General features: G+C 41.4%; 3 protein-coding genes across 11 annotated transcripts in view; 1 reads left to right on the forward strand and 2 right to left on the reverse strand.

Moving 5' to 3' along the window:
- LOC105457532 (pickpocket protein 28-like) overlaps window positions 1-4697 on the forward strand; it is a 6552-nt gene extending 1855 nt beyond the window's left edge. For both annotated transcript variants that reach the window (XM_011702242.1, XM_011702243.1), the window contains exons 4-12: window positions 847-1050; window positions 1224-1338; window positions 1492-1640; window positions 1728-1929; window positions 2427-2697; window positions 3089-3209; window positions 3287-3412; window positions 3840-3931; window positions 4024-4697. In XM_011702242.1, the coding sequence (XP_011700544.1) occupies window positions 847-1050; window positions 1224-1338; window positions 1492-1640; window positions 1728-1929; window positions 2427-2697; window positions 3089-3209; window positions 3287-3412; window positions 3840-3931; window positions 4024-4202 (1459 nt within the window). In that variant the 3' untranslated portion in view covers window positions 4203-4697. The remainder of the gene's footprint in view (window positions 1-846; window positions 1051-1223; window positions 1339-1491; window positions 1641-1727; window positions 1930-2426; window positions 2698-3088; window positions 3210-3286; window positions 3413-3839; window positions 3932-4023) is intronic.
- LOC105457533 overlaps window positions 1-6165 on the reverse strand; it is a 22923-nt gene extending 16758 nt beyond the window's left edge. For both annotated transcript variants that reach the window (XM_011702248.1, XM_011702244.1), the window contains exon 1: window positions 5956-6165. The gene's annotated coding sequence lies outside the window, so the exon portion shown is untranslated. The remainder of the gene's footprint in view (window positions 1-5955) is intronic.
- A 6134-nt stretch (window positions 6166-12299) lies between these two features.
- Window positions 12300-20874, reverse strand: LOC105457536 (zinc finger protein 2 homolog). Of its 7 annotated transcripts, XM_011702256.1 has the most exons (10): window positions 19114-19360; window positions 18635-18722; window positions 18321-18431; window positions 18010-18222; window positions 17574-17922; window positions 17111-17203; window positions 16746-16832; window positions 15392-15550; window positions 14885-15188; window positions 12300-14791 (listed from the first exon to the last, which is right to left on the reverse strand). In XM_011702256.1, exons 2-10 carry the CDS (start codon window positions 18701-18703, stop codon window positions 14491-14493), a joined length of 1686 nt encoding a protein of 561 aa, XP_011700558.1. In that variant the 5' UTR covers window positions 18704-18722; window positions 19114-19360; the 3' UTR covers window positions 12300-14490. The 7 variants fall into 7 exon arrangements, with proteins under 7 accessions (XP_011700558.1, XP_011700556.1, XP_011700555.1 ...); XM_011702254.1 differs by lacking the exon at window positions 19114-19360 and adding an exon at window positions 20853-20874 and having other exon boundaries at window positions 17574-18222; XM_011702253.1 differs by lacking the exon at window positions 19114-19360 and adding an exon at window positions 19902-19988 and having other exon boundaries at window positions 17574-18222.
- Window positions 20875-21074: the final 200 nt, after the last annotated feature.

A 21074-nucleotide genomic window follows, 5' to 3' on the forward strand; every position in this document is an offset into this window, starting at 1 on the left:
TTACTCACAAGATTCGGTGCGTAAGAGCGACGTCGCTAAAAGTTGGGTTCAATCCAACTTTTTACGTCGTCGCAGGCGACAAGAAAACAAATAAAATTCGATCACGTGACCACTCATCGCTGCGAGTTGCGACAAGCGACACCATGAAATTGTACCTTAATGTAAAGTATAAAGGAAATAATTTTTGTAGTTTTACCCACTGAAGATGGCTCAATGCGGAGCCGAAACGTTTGGATGTTAATTATTGTTGTTAAATATATGTAATTTCAGCACTAACTTCGTGCAAGGCTCACTAACCCTTCGTTTAATACTTTTTAATTTTTAATTATATGAGCCAGAGTAATATATTATATTTCATTTAAACCTGAATTTTATTGAATATTGAAATATATACAATATCGATGTTTAATGCGATCTGTTAATAATTAAAGTTATCATTTTTGCGGAACAATTAATACTCGTCGTCGATTATTTAAACATTACATTCAGTGGTGGGCCAGACAGATACGCGTTTATTCGCCAATCTTCAAAAATTAATATCTCATTGATTGCGAATTTTGCAAAATTACAAGGACTTTCCTGTTTAGTTTAATCTGCTCTACCAACCCATGAAAGTTGCGGTTATTAGCGGACTTCTTGTATATTTAAAAATTATGTCTACATATGCATGTGAATGTATAAAACATTATATAATTAGATATATAAACACATATATGTGTATATATATATATATATTATTATGTAAAAAATATAATTAATAAATGAATTGTCAGTTATAAATTATAAATTTACTTTACACAAATTTACATATAGAGATGTTTTAAGACTCCATGAACATTTTTGCAGAATATTTTGGATAATCTCGTTCACCACCGCGCTAACAGTGGCAATATATTACATTTGTTATCTTTATCAGAAATGGAATGGGGCTCCCATCATTATTTCTTTGAGCCCCGATCCAATTTCCCTCAACGAATTTCCGTTTCCCTCCGTAACAATATGTAATATGAATAGATTGAAGAAGTCGGAGGCAAAACGGATTCTTCGTGGGTAAAGTGTGCACTAAATAATTAATTAACTATATTATCATTTTGTAATAATTAAAAATTATTATAATAATACAGCATCAGCGCTAAAGTATCAAAAATAATTATTTTAAAAAAATTCAAATTCGGGCATAATTAAGAATTCTAAAACAGAATCTTCGTTTTTTTTTCCCTCAGGACCGACGAGATGGATAAACTATTGATGGATGATGTTTGCAATTCGGAAAACAATTCAACTTACGACGAACACCAGACTGCAGACTGGGACAGAGTGCTGAAGTTTATGATCAATGTAAACAGCGTCAATTCGCTGCTTTGACATACTAGAAAAAAATTAAAATAATTATAGGAACTAAAATCACGTCTCTCTCGATCAAAGTTGAGATTTATATCTTTATAATTATACTATTGAAAAATTATTCTAATCCTTCATTTCTTCGCTCAGGTAACCCAGCCGTGCACAGATATGTTACACTACTGCCTCTGGCACGGGAATACGACCGAGTGCGAGAGGATTTTTAATCCTACCATGACCGACGAGGGTATTTGTTGCAATTTCAATTCGGTGACCAAGAAACATCTCTTTTACAATGCGTGAGTGATTCAATCGAACTTGAACAGTTGCCAAAATTTTACGAGCCAAATATATTCTACGATTAAAAATTTCTAATGACGTTCCAGACGCGATTGGCCCGATCTGAATATAACGTATCCATCCGAGAGCGTTGATTGGAATGCCGAAAAGGGATACGATGCGAGTATGCCGGCGGATGTTATACCATGGAGACCATACGGTGCTGGACTGTACTATGGCTTGACTTTGGTACTTGATGCCGGTTTGGATGAATATTACTGTTCGTCGACCGCCGGCGCGGGCTTTAAAGTGCGTCTTACGAGAACTCTCCTTTTCAATTTTCTCTTTTTATTTTGTCCTCTCGCTATTAAAAGACGATTTTGGAAGCATTCGCCATTTTAAAAAATATACTAAAATATACGGAAAAGTCAAGGTGTGTAAAAAATGCTTCATCCGTGTAAAGATAACACACTACACTGTATAAAAATATGCAGAATTTATGAATTTAAATGTGTATTTTTACGTTTTTTATCCGTGTAAAAATAACACACTATACTGCATAAAATATGCAGAATTTACACATTTAATGTGTTATTTTTACACGGAGACACTTTTTAGCTTTTTACACACTTGGATTTGCAGTGTAAATGTGCAACAAATCTTTTTTCTACTCGTATTAAGATTATGTTCAAGTTTGCGAATTTTCCGACATCGACTGATCCTGTAGAATCCTTAATTTTTACAACGATGCAATGTCGTCGCCCAAGAGAAGGACGATGTTAAACAATATGATCATAATTTTGTAGATGCTGCTGCACAATCCCGTGGAGACACCGAAAATCGCCGATTTCTCCTTCTCGATCACGCCGGGCGAGGAGACCCGGGTGATCGTGAGGCCACGGATAAATAGCGCTAATCCATCGATAATCTCCATAGCGCAGAAAAAGCGCAAGTGCTTTTTCACGGCCGAAAGAAAATTGCGTTACTACCGGACGTACACGCAGAGGAACTGCATTCTGGAGTGCGAGGCGAATTTCACGCAGCAGCTCTGCGACTGCGTGCAATACTATATGCCAAGTAATTATCATCCTTGATGCCAATCTAGGCGACAAAAATTTATTTTTAATAAATTTATTTATTAAAAATTGTATTTCTGTTTAAATTAGATATTTCTTAGACAAGAATCTTTAACGCATTTATAAACAAATATGTCATAAATCATTAAGGAAAAATTTGAGTTTAATCGATAATTAAGCGAAAAAAATACCTTGATCTTGCAATTTGAGAACGAACAGATGACTTTCTGCACCGTGAAGCAAAAATAACGCCATTATCATGTGGATGCTAAGATTGTCTAATTAGTGGAGTAGTGAGAAATGAAAATACACTTTTATAAGGGAGGACGGGGGGTATAATCTGGCGAAATTAAATTCTTTTTGTCCACCTACTAGAGCGACATTATTTTCAGAATCATCGAACACGCCGATTTGCGGCAAGAGAGACGAAATGTGCGCTAAACGTGCCAGACGAGCCATGGAAGTGAAGCTCTACGACGAGGATTTGACGAATCCGCTCAATGTTACGGAGATGTGAGTTTATTTCTCTTGCTTTTTCTAGCAAAAAATAAAAATTGTGGCGGTCATTTACGAGCTTTCGTTCCTCGCAGACCGAGCTGTAATTGCTGGCCGGCCTGCTTCGAGATCAATTACCGGATAGAGATGTCGCAGAACAAACTGGTGCCGACCATCGAAGTCGACAAGCGATACGTAAAGAAGAACATGGAGTACTTCACGTAATTGAGACCAGCTTAATTATTGCGAGCGAAATTTATCGCGGCAGGTATTCGTTGACGCGCACAAAAGGTGCAACAGGTTGACATTTATAGATTCCACTGGATACAAGGTGTCCCGAAAAAACACTTAAGTATAATCTTTATCTTCACGAACTTTCGTGTTTAAATTTAAATATAATCTCAATCCATTCATGCACAGTGCAACACGTCTCCTTGATTTCTCTGACAAAAAAAATCAAATATAAGTTAAACTGTCGTTAAATTAATAATAAGAGTTATTTAGATATCTCGTGCGTTTTGCGCTCGGTTCTTGACAGAAACTGCATACTAATGCAGGCTCCTTCGTAATAAATCTTAATTTGGCATCATTTTTTCTTTTTTTTTTGCGTAATTTACAATTTTTTGATCCTCGCAATTTTTAACATAGGGAAAACATGGCGGTGGTTCACCTGTTCTTCGTGGACTCCCAATTCACGAAATACGTGAAAAATGAGCTCTTCGGATTCATCGAATTTCTATGTAGGTATTCTGTTCTTTCTCTCTAACGAGCGATTGTCATAAAAAAAAAAAATATATATATATATATATAAAATCACGAATGCAATTTACAGCGAGTACAGGAGGCTTGCTGGGTCTCTTCATGGGCTTCAGTTTTTTGTCGTTCATGGAAATATTGTACTTCTCGACTATGCGGGTGTATTGCCGCTTGCACAATCGCCAGGAACTACGGAGACCCGTGCTTCATCCGATAAGCGACAATAAGAAAGCGGTCTATCCGTTCATGAATTGAATTAGATGCAGATGTCACCTATATACATAGCGACCTGGCGGTTGAAGTGTATCGTCGGAAGACACATTATCAGGCCATATTCAGAACGCGCTTACAAACAACGTTAGCACGCATTTAGCGTATAGTCTGTATACGCTGTTTACGTTACACGTACTATAGAATCTCAAGACGCGCTAACATCGTTCAAGCGTGTTCTGAATACGAGCCCGAATATTATTATACTTTTAACCGATAATTAACTCGACCGACAGAACTTACAGCAACGCTATTAACTATATATACACGCATAATTCTAATTTCTCGCTGGAGAAATACTCGTAATCTCTGACTCCATGGAATAATGATTTTCCGAATTTAGGAATTCTGACTTTAGAATAGTTTAGAAATTATTAATTAGAATTCATTTAATCTCTAGAATGAGTATAATTGTGTGTGCTTGTAAAGACGAATTATCCATTTCTGGATAATTAAAAAGAAAATTTCAATCAACGAAAAGGAAATTGTGGATTATATTACATAATTGCCCTCTTCTCTCTTTCTCCTTCTTTCTACTTCTTGAGGGAGCTTCTTGTCAATCTAATACCGAATGACTAAACGCTTTCTTCGCAAGCGCACGCTGTTATTGCGTGCACGCTGCTGTAGCGTTCCTTGCCTGTACGCACCGTCGACGTGTACAGTCGTGGACATATCGGTTGCGACACTTTTTTTTTAATAGATTTCAAAATGCACTAATATTTTGCAAATGCGAACCACAAATCACTGAAAAAAGTAATTTTGCAATCGTAGCGAGAATTATTTAGGTACGAAAAATTAGCTAAAACGGATAAGTGATTATTAGTAAGCACTGCGATACCACATATGTTTGGCATTTAATCAATGTAGATAATAGAGACAGAAATTATATTTGAACTATTTGTCAAATTTAGCAAGAAAGTTCCTCTATGACGTTTAATCAGTCCAGACTCCAATCCAGACTCCAATCATACTTGGTTATGAGATATACCTATATTTTCTTGTATATATTCTTAGAATATTGCTGCTACAAATTCTACGTATGACAGACAATTTTTTTAGCAGATGCAAAAAAGCGATGTAATTTAAGCGTAATATTTAGAATTCTAGTTGGAACAGCGAAACATTTCCTTGAGTGATACTGTCTCTAGACTAAAGACAGTATAACACACCATCGTGGTTAGCATTTGCGAAATATTAGTTACCTATATATAAAATATATATTATATGTATTAAATATGTATTAAAAACCTATGAAAAAAATGTGTCGCGACCGATATGTCCACGACTGTACACATCAAAGCTATACGTATCGATGACCGGCGTAACGCTTGACAGGTGGAAAATCTCAAGGTTTCGGGAGCGAAAAATGCAGAGCGAAAAACAGCGCGAGGACAGTCGCGCTGTCGCTGTCACTCGCGGACGGCGAGTGTGTGGGATATAGGGATCATTCTCGCGTGCCGAGGGCACGGGATTCGCGTCCCGTCCGCGTATCGCGCCGGCGTCGGTCAACAAATCGCTGGGCGACATGACGAGCGTCACGCCGACGGAGAGGTCGGGCCTCGCCGTCGATTCGCGACCGCGGCTGCCGCTGTCAGGTCGCCCGAGGCGCCGAGGTCGGCGATGGTCGGCCTCGGGGAGATCCGCGAGAAGTCGCGGCGAGACACGCCGAGAGAGAGACACACTCGTCATCGTCATCGTCATCGTCTCGGCGAAAATTCCGCCTCCGTCTCGTGATTACCTTTGCTCCGCGCTCGTTGTCATTCACACCCGTGCGATCCTCGGCGACGTTCGGGCGAACGGCATCGCGACACGTCGGGAATTCCGGATTCCAAGTGGAGGCACACCACGATATGCAAATCCCTGTGTTGTTGCGAGCACGAGATCACACCAATAGTCGCGACGACGCCATGACGGTCAAGTCAAGCGCCGACCGTCGATCCGCGGTCGGCGCACGCAAAACCTGCGGGCGCAGCGGCCAATCGCGGCCCGGCAGTTTGAAAGTGGCCGCCTGACGTTCTCGACGGCGATTGAGCGAATCGCTCGCTGCTCAAATCCTAGCCGGTTCGCCTCGCACACGCAAGGTTCCGCGGCCAATCGACTATCATGCTATCACGCCACGATGGTTGGAAACGCGTGATTTTAGAACAAACTCCTTCGGCGTCAAGTCCCTTAAATTGAGTGTTCAAATTTCCACTGTAGATTAAAAATCTCGGATTAACTCACATTTTATCATTTTCTAGTCCTGAGAATTAGAAAAAGATAGAAAGAGTAAGAAAATTAAATCAAGATTAAAATTAATAAAAATTGATAGAAATGGAATAATCAGCAATTTGACCGAACTATATTTTCGACCATGTATAATTCTATTTTTAACTACATAATTTTTAATTAATCAACTACCCTTAGAGTGTCTTTCACTGAACTCCAGTTAACTTAATCGATTATTTACAGTAAAGTTTCGAACTATATATAAACTGTCAATTAAGTTATCAATTAAATATCTATATTGTTTTTAATGTGGACAAAATTATTAATTTTCTATTGTTTGACAAGTGAAAAGAAAAAATTAAATCAGGAACGATTTCAAGAACGATAAATTACATTTAAAATTCTTGCTGTAAGTAAATTTTGCTAATTGAATTAATCGCCGATTAGACTAATCATCAGAGTGCAATAATCAAAATTGCCTTTGTAAATATTTCAGTAACCGAAAAAAAAAACTGAAGCTTAATTTAAAAATCAGCCAAATGCGAGTTGCTACTAGTAAATATCGATTAGTACTTACTTTTAAATAACAAATCTTAGTATCTAGATTCGAACTGTTATTGGCACTTTATTAAAGACTTAATCGTGTATGTTTGTCGAATCTATAAAAGAATTCGTTGTAAAAAGCGATGCAATATGCAAAGCAACTCGAATGATATACGCTAAAACGATATAAAAATCTAGAAAAGGGATTAAGCAACATAAATTTCGATAAAAGATTTCGATTTGTTTCACTTTAGATTTGAACGGAGAGATACTACAGAAGCTGAAAATGGAAAAAAAATATACTATGCAAAAGTAATGATCCAGCTATCTTTGGAGAAATCAAAGGAAACGTCAGTGAAGGAACTGAGAAAAATAAAATTGCTGAGTAGCCCCAGAGACACTCCCATGCAATTATAAGAACATCAATCGTGTAAAAGGAGCGATAATTCGTAATATCGTCGACGATGGAAGCTCGATAAAAATCGGGTCTGGTAACGAAGTGATAGTAGTTTGCAAATGGTTATTGTTGCCTCTTTCGGAAATTCTACAAAGTTTTATCTCTCCATATAATCAATGTATAAAATAACACGTATGTTTTCTCTCTTAATTGGCACGCACCCGCACGCACGCACAAACACGCATCCACACGACGAAAATAAAGGTCACCCAGAGCCTTGAAAAATGAAAATGTCCGTATCCGGACATCATTTATTATTTATCACCTAAGATCTGATATAATCGTGCGCTAGTTTTTCCTTTATTCGGTATGGTTTTTCTGCACGTTTTATCTAAGCGATAGTCAAGTATGATACACGTTACATTCAAAATTATCGTTCTAGGTATATTGACAGCAGATCTAATCTAAAAAGTGACGTCCTCCTTACGACTTCTTTCTTCCTCCCTTCTTCCCCCTCCTCGTATATGTAAAATAACGTACGCACGAGGTTTATCGGCGACGAGACCGTTTCTAGCACCCGTGACTCACAGCGGACTCTCCGTTATCCGGAATTTTTATTTCCAGACGCGAAACATCGTTTGGAGAAAAGCGAGAGGTTCAGTCGTCAAAAAAATATATAAGAGGAAAGAACTAAAGGACATGTCCCATAACTATCCAGATGATTATCCGAAGATCGAGTTTCTTCTGAGAATATTCTGGTAAAATTATAATTTCTCTGAAATGATTGTGAGATTCTATTCCCTAAAACATTTTTTTTAGATTGCACATGAAAATTTGCTACCGAATAACCACAATGAACGTTGCATTATTTTTTCTTAATCGCATATTAATTTCAACCGTATTCCGGACGGGCAAGAGTCCACCGAGTTCCGGTTGCACTCGCGGGCGCGATAAGCAAAACGATGGCAAAGAAAACGATTGCACTCGTCGACGAAATTGAGAAATCGTGGGATAACGCCTCGACGAAAGAGGCAGAAACAAAGATAAATTAAATTGTGATTGATAATGAGCGAGAGGATGAATCTTATCTTATATCGAAATAACGTATGACAGATACATCCCTAATTCGTATATACATTGTCTTACGTGATACAAAGTAGTCGAATTAAAATTGTGACTCGAGTGGGGGTGGGGGGAGGACTAAAAAGAAGACGTTTTGGTGTCCTGCAGCGTTTCCGTAAAAACTAATGGTAGAAAGTACCGATACAGTCGTATAGCGATGGCATTCTAACAGTGTCCTTTTCTTTACTTCGTAAAGACGTTCGAATCTCGCGACAGTACCTCCTCTCTTCTCCATCTTTCTTTTTTTTTACAATTATCAAAATGTTCCTCGAGGGGGAGGGAGAGGGGGGGGGGAGAAGTGAATAAAGTTAAGCCCACACGTGTCGTCGTATACGCGCGATAAACGCGTCGCGATTAGCTTAGAAAATTGCAAACTTCTCTTCCGAAGGCTCTTTACGTGTCTTCCTTACGTTACGAGAGGCCGTTTACACTATAAATTTACACATCTTCGTCGTCGCTCCGGGTAGCGGGTAACGATATATCCACGGTATTCGGTATCAGAATATCACCTTTACAATCGTTACGCTTAATTCATAGTTCATACGACGTATGAAGAACAGATAATTTATTAGGAACGTGTTTTATTATAAAAAAATCACTACTATAACTATCGTTATAGATAGGTTTATATATATATGTATGTATATATATATATATATCGTAAATTAATCCAGCGAGGCGTGGCTAATCAATCCGCACGTGGTGTGACCTCCTTCATTCGTACATGATGAATGCGTCAAAAATGATTCGTTAATTACATCGAGTCGGACATATATAGGACAGTAAGATGCTACAATTAAAAAAATAGTACGCTTCGGCAAATGGAAATATACATGTTCGGACACGCGGACCGCGCGTTAAACGCTCTACTCTCTCTCTCTCTCTCTCTCTCTCTCTCTCTCTCTCTCTCTCTCTCTCTCTCTCTCTCGCGTAAATACAAAAATTACAAGTAAGCGCAAAACGGTTGACGGTTCTCTCTCTCTCTCTCAGGCCTTTAACGAGTTCCACGCTGGAAGGGTCGGATGTGTGGGATCTGAGGGAGTTTTCGGGGATATTCCGTACGCGTGACACTTCTTCCTGCGAACGCAAGTTCAAATTCACATTTGTCGAAGAAGCAATACGATTTTCGTGATCACCGTCCCGAAACCTCGACCCTTAACAGTGCAAAATTATAGTGTATATATATCGTATTCCTCGTCGAACCGCACACGTTCGTTTCGATACTCGCTCGACGGCTCTTAGAATTAAACTCGATACGGAATAGCACGAGGATGTAGCGACGAAATATAGCGGTGAAAAAATATCTCCGGGACCGCTCCACTCGGGGACACGGGTCTTCTCTTCTCGGTTTCACGGACGTATGTACAAAACAAATCGCAAAATCTCGGCAAATCGGAGTACATCTGAGATTAAGGAAGACGCTTCCAGACGATTTTGATTCACACGGAAGCTCTGAGTTCCTTGCCTATACGAAATACTTGTCTCGGAGCACGGAATTGCTGCGGGAAGACAACAACCGCTGCCAACGCAAAAATCTCTCCTCGCATGGATCGCAGAAATCAATCCGCGCCCGCGCCGCAATTGCAGTCTGAATGTGCGAATTGAAAGTGTTATCGGAAAAGTAGGTCTGCAAAAAAAAGATATTTTACGCGGTGTATTAAACGTGACAATGAAATAATAACATTTCTGAGATGCAGTATATGCAGCAGCAATTCTCAACAAGTTACTTAGAATTATTCGAGTCGCGTCTACAATTCGTAATTACATTGATACGCTTCTTATTTTGCACGATTTCCACAATTCTCCTCGAGACCCCTTAATTAGGAGTTTTTTTTGTTTTGTTTTCGACGCAGGTATGAGTGTACAAAAGTGTATCGTCGATAAAAGATTCCGTCCGCGCGCTCGTCAACGCAAAGTATATCTCGCTCGTGAACAATGCCAAGAGTATTTGTCTTAAGTTTTGATGAGGACGCTTATTTAAGCCGTGTTTACTACCGTAAATTTGACCGTCTGATCACAGTTTCGATAGAATTAGCGATGTAATCAAAATATAGACTTTTCCCTTAAAAAAAAAAACTAGGTTTCGCGTGAATATTAATTAATCAAAGATCGCATCGTGTTGAGAGCATCGTTTTACATTAATCGCTGTGCAATCGCGCCGTGATTCTTATTTCGTATTTTTTTTTTTGACATCGTGTTATTCCGCGGCGACGATTAGAGCCCTCCTATTCGATTTTGAAATATTTTCAATCGTAGCAATCACAATCTTTATCCGTCTGCGGATGTTTTTCCGTGCACAAATCGATCAGTCAAGGTTTCTACAACGCAATAAAACTGTGATAAAGTAAACTTCTTTTTCACATAAATACATATTAATGTGTTATATATATATACATATCGAGTACAGATACTGTCGTATCTAAAGGAGAATTTTCAAAGTTCATTTGAGAAAGGATAGCGGAAGATCGATAAGACGAAATAAAATAAAATATATTAGGTAATGTCAATTGTAAAATAAATCGTAAAACAATATTGTTTGAGTTCAGATTTGAACTTTCGACTGTCGCACAAAAACGTCAACATGATTAAAATAATTCCTTTCGCACCGGATGACAGAATCACGGAGATTTGAGGTAAAACAAAAAAAATTATCCCCCGGCTAAGCCTGTATTGTTCGACAGCACATATGCTGCGTACTTTCTCCTAATCTTACAAGACAAGGACACGATTGTGAAATGTACGAGAGTCGCTTTATTGTCACCTTTCCGCGTTACTGTTTTTAAAGTCGTAAATCATTCGCGTGGAAAAAATGTGTGCGCAACGAACGAAGTAACGAATTCTTCAAATTTTCAACAAAAAATGCAATTTGTTTTCTGTCACAATTTTGGAAGATGCGCACGAGATGTATATTATGATGTTTCGCGAAGATAATTCCCTCAATATTCGAGGCACTCAAAATTATTTCGATGCTGAAAATAATTAATTTTATCCTCATTGTTCGTTTGTTCGATGTGTATCACACCAAAGAAAAGAAACGTGACAACCGTAACAATACTGTGTGCAGTGAATGATCAAAATATATATATATATATATATATATATATATATATATAATATATATCTGCGCCTACTCTAGCAAATATACAGAATACTGAAGTGTGACGTTCCCGCTTCGAGACTATCTATCGAGATGGGCCTCTCTGAATAAATGTTAAAAAAAAAAAGAAAAAAAATAAAATAAAAGAAACGTCGCTTCGTCGCAAAATGTATTGAGTGTTAAGGATCGAAGATTATCTTTATTCTGTTTTACATCTTCGTGATCATAATCAACGTAGAAGATGGGTTAATGCATCGGTTTGAAAAGGAAACATTTTTTTTTCCGCAGTACAGAAAGAACAAAATGCCGTTTCGCGGTAAAACTTACGATGCTGCATTATGTGCTGATTATGATTCATATATTTTAACTCAGGTGTATCTAATCTGTGCCTCCCGACAGTTTGGTTTCGAGCGCATATATCACCACCAGTTTCTCCGTCTTTGACCGTATTTATTGGAGCTTATCTAAGCCGTTCCATGTTAGCTAAGACTACGTCGTCGTTCTTCCAACAATTCGCAAAAAGTCACAAGCGCGACGAAGTCGCAGCACGAAGTGGTGATAAATGAGCTGTAAAATTAATTTCACACGTGAGTCACAACTCTTAGATTCACTCGGCTCTACCTCTAATCCCGAAAAACCGAAAACGAGAATAGAAAATTCAGCATAAAGTTTCTAGTCTAATTGAAAAAATACTGTAACAGGTATTGCTATCATATAAAAGTAAAATTATGTAATTGCGTACCTTTATTTTACAAGTTAATTAGTAAAACAGAGAAATATCCCCAATTCCGGATTCCGTGCGAGTCGAATGGCGAATTGACAATCACGTAGACTGATCGTCACGTAATATTCTCCGCGAATGACAGATTCAATTTCGTGTAAAAAGAATTTTTTGGGACACCCTCAAATCGCTTATATCTATCTCCTTTGCAATTTGCAAATTCACAATTGTAAAATCTTTTAAAATTATAAGATAAACGTACCAGCAATTGAACATGTATCTACATCGGAACACGTACACAAAAACTTATTTTTGAATGTTTTTTTTTCATAATATTATAATTTAATTGTAATCTTTAAATATTTTTACAATCAAATTTTGATATTATAATAAAAAAAAGTATTTGAGATTAATAAATTTTGTGTACGTGTTCCGATATAGATACATGTTTAGAGTCACTGGTTACGTTTACCTTACGAAAGAGAGATGGTGCGTGTTGTTCGAATAATTCGGTGACGAATAAAGATGAGAAAAAAAAAAACTAAATAACGATAAAAGATTCGCGTTTTGATACTGCGTGTAACAGTTGCGTGGGAGCATTCTCGGAAGGGTATCCAAATAACTGCGAAGATGAGATACCGTAATGGCATACGAGTCACCAATTATGGATGTATGGAGCTATCAATGTACAATCTATTCGTTTTGGTGATCTTTGATACTTAAAAGTAGCGACGGTGCGGGATCGCTTTAACAAGTGGGGATATAAAAATTAATGTATATATATATAATATATATTTTTATATGTATATAATCTAGCTCGGCTACTTGTTACAAACTAGCAACTATGCTTCATCAAGTTATAATTATATTCATATGGTTCGCGGCCTCTTAAAATTATAAAACGGTTTTAGTTTGCCCGTCGATATTCACTATTATTATTGCAGCCCCAGCGAGTTAATAAAGGTATGCCGCACTACTCTTTCGCCGCTTATCATCATGATCGTTGTCGTCAGTGACGCGCGATGCTTTCTGATCTCGAATGACTGGACGGAAGAGGGCTCGCACAGATCGCGATGTCGTTCCGTTCCACACGCTATTCGCAAGTACAAAATTTCCCAGGGCGTCGTACAAGACCTCTCTCTTCTAACATGCTCACTCGTGCATTTATCATTTGTCAAGTAAAATAATTTATGCGAACAAAATTAAATAGACACTTCAAACCTTACAGATATATAATTTTAAACATCGACGCACAATCTCATCCTCGTGTCGATAGATCGAGAGAAATCGGAAGGGCCGAGGTTTGGGCGTTTCTCAATCGTATTATTTTCGATATTTGCTAAGAAAACAGAAAAAAAGGGAGAAAAATACTCGATTCCTTATACTCGCGCTTTTCACTACCGAAACACACGCCGCCGCCGCAATCCTCCGTTGTTACAATCATTCGAAAGTACACTTTGTCGTCGGGCTAATCGCAAAATTTGTCGGAACTATTGCACAATGCCATTCATGAAAATCATTTCATGAAATATTGGCAAGACATCTAGCAATTTTGTTCTTGCGGACAAATTAACGATTATTACATTATGTATACGTAAGAAAGAATGATACGATTACAATTACATTTTTCCGTTTTTTTTTTATTTTAGAAAACTAATATATATACGAAATGTGTTGCCGTGATGCGATTCAATTGTCCTTCCACCTTTCCGAATGGCAAAATATAAAGGTAGACATATTTCTCTATTACTTCACAAAAAGACTTCGTTGATCTTGGCGGTTTAAAATCGTCCAATTGTAGTATTACGAATTAAACTTCCGAGGTTACATTCCACGAAATTTCTTCACTCGCGCAAACTTCACGCAGAGTCTCTCCGTCCGTATTTTTTTCTTTTTTTCGTTTTTTTTCCCCTTGAAATCTTTATCCATATCTAAATCCAATCTATCGATAATCACCAAGTACTCTTTCCACCGAATCCGAGTGGCCGCACACATACACACACACAGAAAAGAGATGCGTCGTTCAGTCACTCATGCAGGATTCATCACTTGACTCTCTTTCAGAAAATCCATATCTCTCATATCATATATCCATGGATTTTGTCGTTCTCGAGATTAATATTAAAAAAAAGGTTAAAAAAAGTTAACCTCTTTACCAGCTCCTGAAAGGTATTCTCTAGCTGAATCATTTAGGCTCTGGGAAGGCCACCTGACACTTGTAGACCTCGTCGAGTATAACTTGGCCTTGCCCTTGGCTGACGGTGACAGGAGTGGTCGCATTCACGACCACGACCTGGCCTTGCTGGGCCTGCTGCGGCTGTTGCTGTTGCTGCGACTGCTGCTGCTGATTACTCGGGTTGGGCTGCTGTGCGTTCGCTGGGTTATTCGCGTTCTGATTCCGCGCCGTCTGGCCGTACTTCTCGTGGATCGCACGGTGGCGTTTCAGCGCAAAACGATCGGAAAAGCCGATCTCGCATATATCGCACCTAAAGAAAACAAAAAACCAAAAGGAATTTCACGTATGCGAAAACATACCACGCGCTTGGGACGATCGGATCTTTTGATGGAGCTGAAATTACCTGTGCGGCTTTTCACCGGTATGGACCTTCGCGTGATTCTTGAGGTGCGTGGCTTGATTGAAGGCGGAACCGCAGATGTTACACCTGTACGGCTTCTCGCCGGTGTGAATTCTTCTGTGATTCCAGAGCGTCGAGTGTCTGGCGAACGTCTTCTCGCAAACCTCACACTGATAAGGTCGCTCGCCGGAATGAATTCGCTCATGGTTCTTCAAGTGCGGGCTTTGCGAAAACTGCATGCCGCAAACGTTGCACTTGAACGGTTTCTCACCGGTATGAACTCTTCCATGATTCTTCAGATAGGCAGCTAACGGGAAAAGAAAAGAAATTTATAATAAAAATATAAAAATTTGTAAAATTTATAACCAGAAAATAAGCTTATATAATTTCTTTTTAGAGAAATATTTAATCAGTAATAACAGTAACTAATAATCTAAACAGTCACTACACGTAGAAAGGAACGTGTCATTATCTCAGGTGTCTTATATAATTTCATCGTCATTCACTTACCCTTTGCAAAGGCTAAGCCACAGACTTCACATTTGAACGGTTTGTCTCCCGAATGAAGTCTTTTATGGGACCAGAGAGAAGAATATCGAGAAAATGTACCATCGCAAACGTTACAATGAAATGGTTTATCCGCCTGATTTTGACTGTTTTGCTTGCCACCTGAAATTGAAAGCATAAACAAGGCTTTAGTTTTCCTCAAAGGGCCAGTTCTACAAAAAGTGAGCTCGAAGTTGTTTCGCGAAGGAATCTACAAAATCTATGCGATATATGTTATCATCGTGATGACTAATGTTTACTTTTTCTTGCTCTTATATCCAAGTAAGGGATATAATGGAATGTAAAATCACAAAATGAATGATAATGATTATTAAATGTAACAATTATCGTATGAAACAATCTGATCATGCAGGTCGTTATAAAAGTTAGTGCACTAAGAAAATCTGAACACCACACAAGCAAATACGAAACTTTGCGGTTTCGTTTATTACGCAATTTATTCTATGAAAAATGGTGAAATCATCTCCAATGAGCTATATCGCGAAATGAAGTGAAAGAATCGTAAACAGTTGAACGGAAATTCAACAAGAGTTCATCTTATGTACAGAAAACATGAAAATTTGGCGGTTTTTATTTATAAAACTGTCCCTTAGGGGAGATTTTTATTCTGTGATTTTTATTGTTCTTAAATTTAGATGTCGACAGTTCTACCAAAAAGGAAAAGAAAATAATAGCAAAATAAAATACTCATAATCACTTTGTAAAAATTGAGGTAGCAAGAATATTAAATAATAGAGTAAGGTAACAAAAAAATATATATTTCAGCTACAAAAATACATGCAAGCAGAAATAAAGTAATATTAAATAAAAACAATATCAAATCCAATCTTTAAAGGTGATTTAAATTTATTGATAAACAATTGATGTATTTATTGAAACTACTCGAAAATTTTGTCTTGAGTATTTTTAATAAATACTTTAGAAATAAAATTTATTAATCAATTTAAATTTATTAAATAATTTAATTTTTGTAAACTTTTTAAACGTCCAATTTTCAGAGAGTCCATCAAACTACGTTAATAATTGATAAAGTTATAATGCCAATATATATATATATATATATATATATATCTCTTTTTTTTTATATAATAATATCCAATATTCTATATTTAATAAATTAAACATTATAAAAGTATTGGCGCGCTGTTGACTCAAGCATCAATAAAACTGCAAATACTGAAAGTTATCGCGAGGAATAAATTTGAACTGTCACCATCCAAGACACGATATTACTCAGACATACTAATCGCAAAACAGATCCCATACTCTGTGTTGACGATAATTATATCCGACTTACTTCCTATGACGATGCGGCCTGTAGCCTTGCAGCCGCCACACTTTGCGAGGGAACTGATTCCGGAATCTAGTTTTTCGTCGTGTTTACCTACCATATATTACCCGATGTACGATCATGATAGCAATGAATGGTAATGAAAGGGAAAAGGGATGACCAAATATCTGAATAAAATTGTTGCTGATAGCGATATCTAATATCGCGCATGCAATCCCTTGTACGACGGTGTTTTGCATTAACGTAAAATTCGAAACATACAACTCGAGGGACTTGAAACGCGCTTTATCAGCAACATCTTTCTTCGACTTATCAACGTTATTAAGTGACATCCAATCATTAGCGGTCGAAAGCTAGCAAATGATGCTTACCAATAAAAATAATTCCCGTGCCGTTGCACTTGTGACACTTGGTAACACTGGTGACACCCCTTCGTTTCACAGGATGATGACCAGGTTTGATAGCTACACAAACGAATGCATAATCTCTAGTTTGTTAAACAAATTTTGTATATCAAACTGTGGCGATACCACAGGTGGGACAATTTGTGTTACAGCTAAAAGTAAAATCCGCAAATAATCACACATTTAACATTAATCTGAACTTAAGAATAGATTATGATAAAAAGTTAGCAATTATCATGAATTTTTATATGTATATAGAAATCATAGTATATTCTACATAAGAATCTAGAATTTCTAGAATCCAGAATGTAAAAAACAAAAATTTTTAGCGCTGAAAGATAACCGAATTCTCTTTCGTTACTATTAATCAATAACACCATCATGAGATGGACACTGACTATAACCAAAATTAATGATGCTGTGAACATACTCTTTTTAACTTTAGTTGGATGATGTTCGCATGGGTCCTCACTGCCACAATCCTCACAAATTTGCACCTTAGGTTTCTGATGCATGTTTGTCTTGTGACTTTTCAATTCTCCCGGTAATGCAAAACACGCTCCACAAACGTCACATGTGTACGGTCTGTCCGGCGTGGTGGCGACGGTCACTGTCGTCGGCGTTTGCACCACAATCTGCTGCGGCTGCTGCTGCAAATTGCTGGGCGTCGAGGAGTGAATCCGCTTGTGATGTTGCAACAGGCTCATGTGGCCGAAGACCAGGCCGCAAATCTCGCACTTGAAGGTCGCGTTCGCAGTCGCGGCGGCGGCGATGCTCATCTGATTTAGCAATGTATTATAACCGACAGGTTGAACATCGAAACGGTAACAACCCTTGTCGTCGGTGATTGCACTGATTGTGCTCACCGCGTTTGTCTGAACCTTCTGCAGCATGTTGACGTTGTAGTAGAAGGAGGAGGGGAACTCGGCGGTGGTCGTCTGCTGCTGCTGCTGCTGCGACTTGTCCTCCTTCTTGTCCGTGACGTACATCTGCTGGGTCTGCTGCTGCTGCGACTGCTGACCCTGCGCAGCAGCTTGCTGCTGCTGAATCTGCTGTGGGTCAAACATTGCTGTTTGTTGCTGTAAAAAAAAAAATGAAAAAAAATTCATTACGATTGAAGAGGAGGAACTCCGAGTCTTCTTTCCTTCTCACTTATCATAAGATCACGAGCACAAACCTGTCTCTGGTCTCCGTAACTCGAATTACTCTGTTCCGTCTGGGTAAAACTATTCGTTTGTTCCGTTTGAGTAAACATGGAACACTTCAATGGCTGCTCAATCGGTTGACTCTGTTGATCAGAGAGGCACGTCAGGCGGTTTCTGACATCAAACGTGTCAATTAGAGAAATTACATGACAGATGTATCTTAATATCTCAAACACGAGAGTCACACGTCTCGTACTGTGTTATACTTGAAATGCGATCGATCAGCACTCGGTCATTGTTTTTCAAACATACACGCTCCCTTGCTTGCATCACGCGCGACGCATACCTGCTGTATTTGATCAGGACGGGTTGTGTTCAACCACACCACGTTGTTGCCATTTGATTCTAGGGCCATTGATGTATTGCCTTTGACCCTGCACAATCAATAGGCGGTCGTTATAAACTATCGGCATTCGTGGCGAGAACCGTAAATGCGAGGTATGCGAGAAGCAACCGGCAAGTGATTCCCGGGTGACGACGGCGGCAAGCCGGGGGGGGAGGGGGAGGGGGAGAGAGGAGCTTCACCCTAGCCGGAAGCACGGCGAGGGTGAAGAGGGACGCGTCACGGATTCAGGCGCGACGGACGCAGCAGGGGGAGAAAAAAAGCGCGATGTCAGGCCCGCTCGCCTCGCTGGCCGCTTCGCGCGCGCGCCAAGAGAGAGAGATTCGGAAACAACACACGGGGCTGACGGGGCTGGCGGACGCGGACGGGCGGGCGGGCGTACGGACGGACGGACGGACGGCACGTTTAATAAACATACTCACGTGCAATAGTCCGAGGAGCCGCGGGGTTAGTAGTCCGGCTGCAGACGTGCGGTAACCGACGACGATCCTCTAGTTGCCATGACGGCGGCGGCGGTGGCGGCGCAAACTGCCGCGCGGCGGGCACCACGAAGACGACCTCGCTGCACGCACGTCGTCCCGTAGCAGTACACGCGGGCGTGCACGTCGCCGTAGCGCGATGCGGCTCAGCAGCACGTTCAGCATCTACGGGAGAGAGGAACGGTCGGTGGAGGAAGAAGGAGGAGGGGGGAGGGGGGGAGTAGTAGTAGTGCGCGCTCTCTTCCCACCGTGTTGCGTGCCGCGCCGCGCGCGCGACGCTCTTATCGCGCGCCGTTGGAGCCGCGCGCGAGAAATCAATGGCGTTCGATTTCGCCGTGCCGCCTCGCGTACCGACGCTTCCCTCACAACGGCCGCCTCCGCGCGCACCGGCTGGGCCGCGTCATCCGAAAAATCGGATCGAACGACTCCGGCGTTGGCCGTTGGGTCTCTCTCTCGTTCGCCGCCCGCTCACTCCCGCTCTCCGCGTTCTCACTTCGCGCTTCGTTCCGTTCCGTTCTCACGTCCGCACGTCCGGCTCCGCGAGAGTTCGCGCGCGGCTTGGGTCGGGCGCCGCGCTCGCGGGGCTCTCTCGCTGGCTCGGCTCGGCTCGGTTCGGCACCAGTCCCCGGCGCTTGGCTTGGCTCGGCTCCTCGCCCTAACCACGCGCCCTCGGACTACGCGGCGGGCTACCCCAGCAGCACGCGGTTTCGTGCGCGCGCGAACACAATCACCTTGTCTCTCGGGGAGTCACACGCTTGTCAACGTTGGCCCGCGCAAATCATGGTCGGCCGCTGCGTGTGGAGCGGCACGCTGGTGGTGGCGGTTGCGGCGACTGTGGGTACGAAACGCGCGGCTGCCGCCGCCGCTCCCTTTCCTCGTCGCGTACGTCGTTTCCTCCTTGTCGCTCTCCCTCTCGCCCGCGCTCTGTCCCGCTCCCTCGCTCGCTCCGCTCTCGCACTCGCACTCTCGTCTACTCCGCGCCTCTTCCTCGCTCGGCGGCGGCGGTGCTGGCGATGATCGCGCGTGAAAACCGCGCGTCGGACGCGACGTTACGCGGCTGGACGCGGCTCGCGGCGTTATCCGTGACGCGGGCTAGGCCGGGATGCGATATGGCGTACCGTACGACGCGTTAACGAGTGCCCGCGGTGGCCATTACGCGCGACGAGGACAACAATGGGCGACACGGAACGCGCGCTGGGTGCCTCCCCTCCCCCGCGCTCCCCGTCCGGGCCCCCCTCTCCCCCCTCTCCGCCGCGCGCGCCGCCGGTGCCTCTTTCCGAAGCGTTTACGGGCGCTCGCCGTCGACGCAGCCGTTCGCGCCCGTCAAGGTCAACTGCGCGGCGACGCATGCGCGCCGGGGATGCGCGCGCCAATTGGCGGGCCGGCGGTGCGCGCCGCGAGCGGCACCCGGCGGGACGCTGCGTTCACGGAGCGTCTTCCCCTTCGCCGCGGCGGCTCTGGCGGGCACGCTCTCTCGCCGCTCGCGCGCCTCTCGCTCGTCCCTTTCTTCCGGCCGTGCCGCGTAGCGTCGCGTCGCACTCGCGTTGCACCTTCTGCACCGGGGAACGAATCCGAACGGAGTTCGGTCGAGTGCACGCGTTCGCGACGAAGGAGGAAAACGAGGAGAGGCGCAGAGGCTGCCGCGGAATCTGCAGCTGGAAGGAACGGACTTTTCCTCTTACCTTCGCGGAAATCGCGGTATTCGCAGTTTGTCACGCGACGTGACGCGACGCGTTGAACTCTATATACTCCCTTCGGTTGCACTTTTTGCACTCGCGATCGCACTACCTTGTCGCTTTTTTTTTTTTTACGAGATCCGAATACGCACACGTGCTGTGAGTACGCAACCGTTTTTCGATAAGTTTGTCGGTCGTGTCGGGTAATAGAACTGCGCACACTTCCTC

The sequence above is a fragment of the Wasmannia auropunctata genome, unplaced genomic scaffold (assembly GCF_000956235.1).
Source record: "Wasmannia auropunctata unplaced genomic scaffold, wasmannia.A_1.0 LD335208.1, whole genome shotgun sequence".
Lineage (NCBI taxonomy): Eukaryota > Metazoa > Arthropoda > Insecta > Hymenoptera > Formicidae > Wasmannia > Wasmannia auropunctata.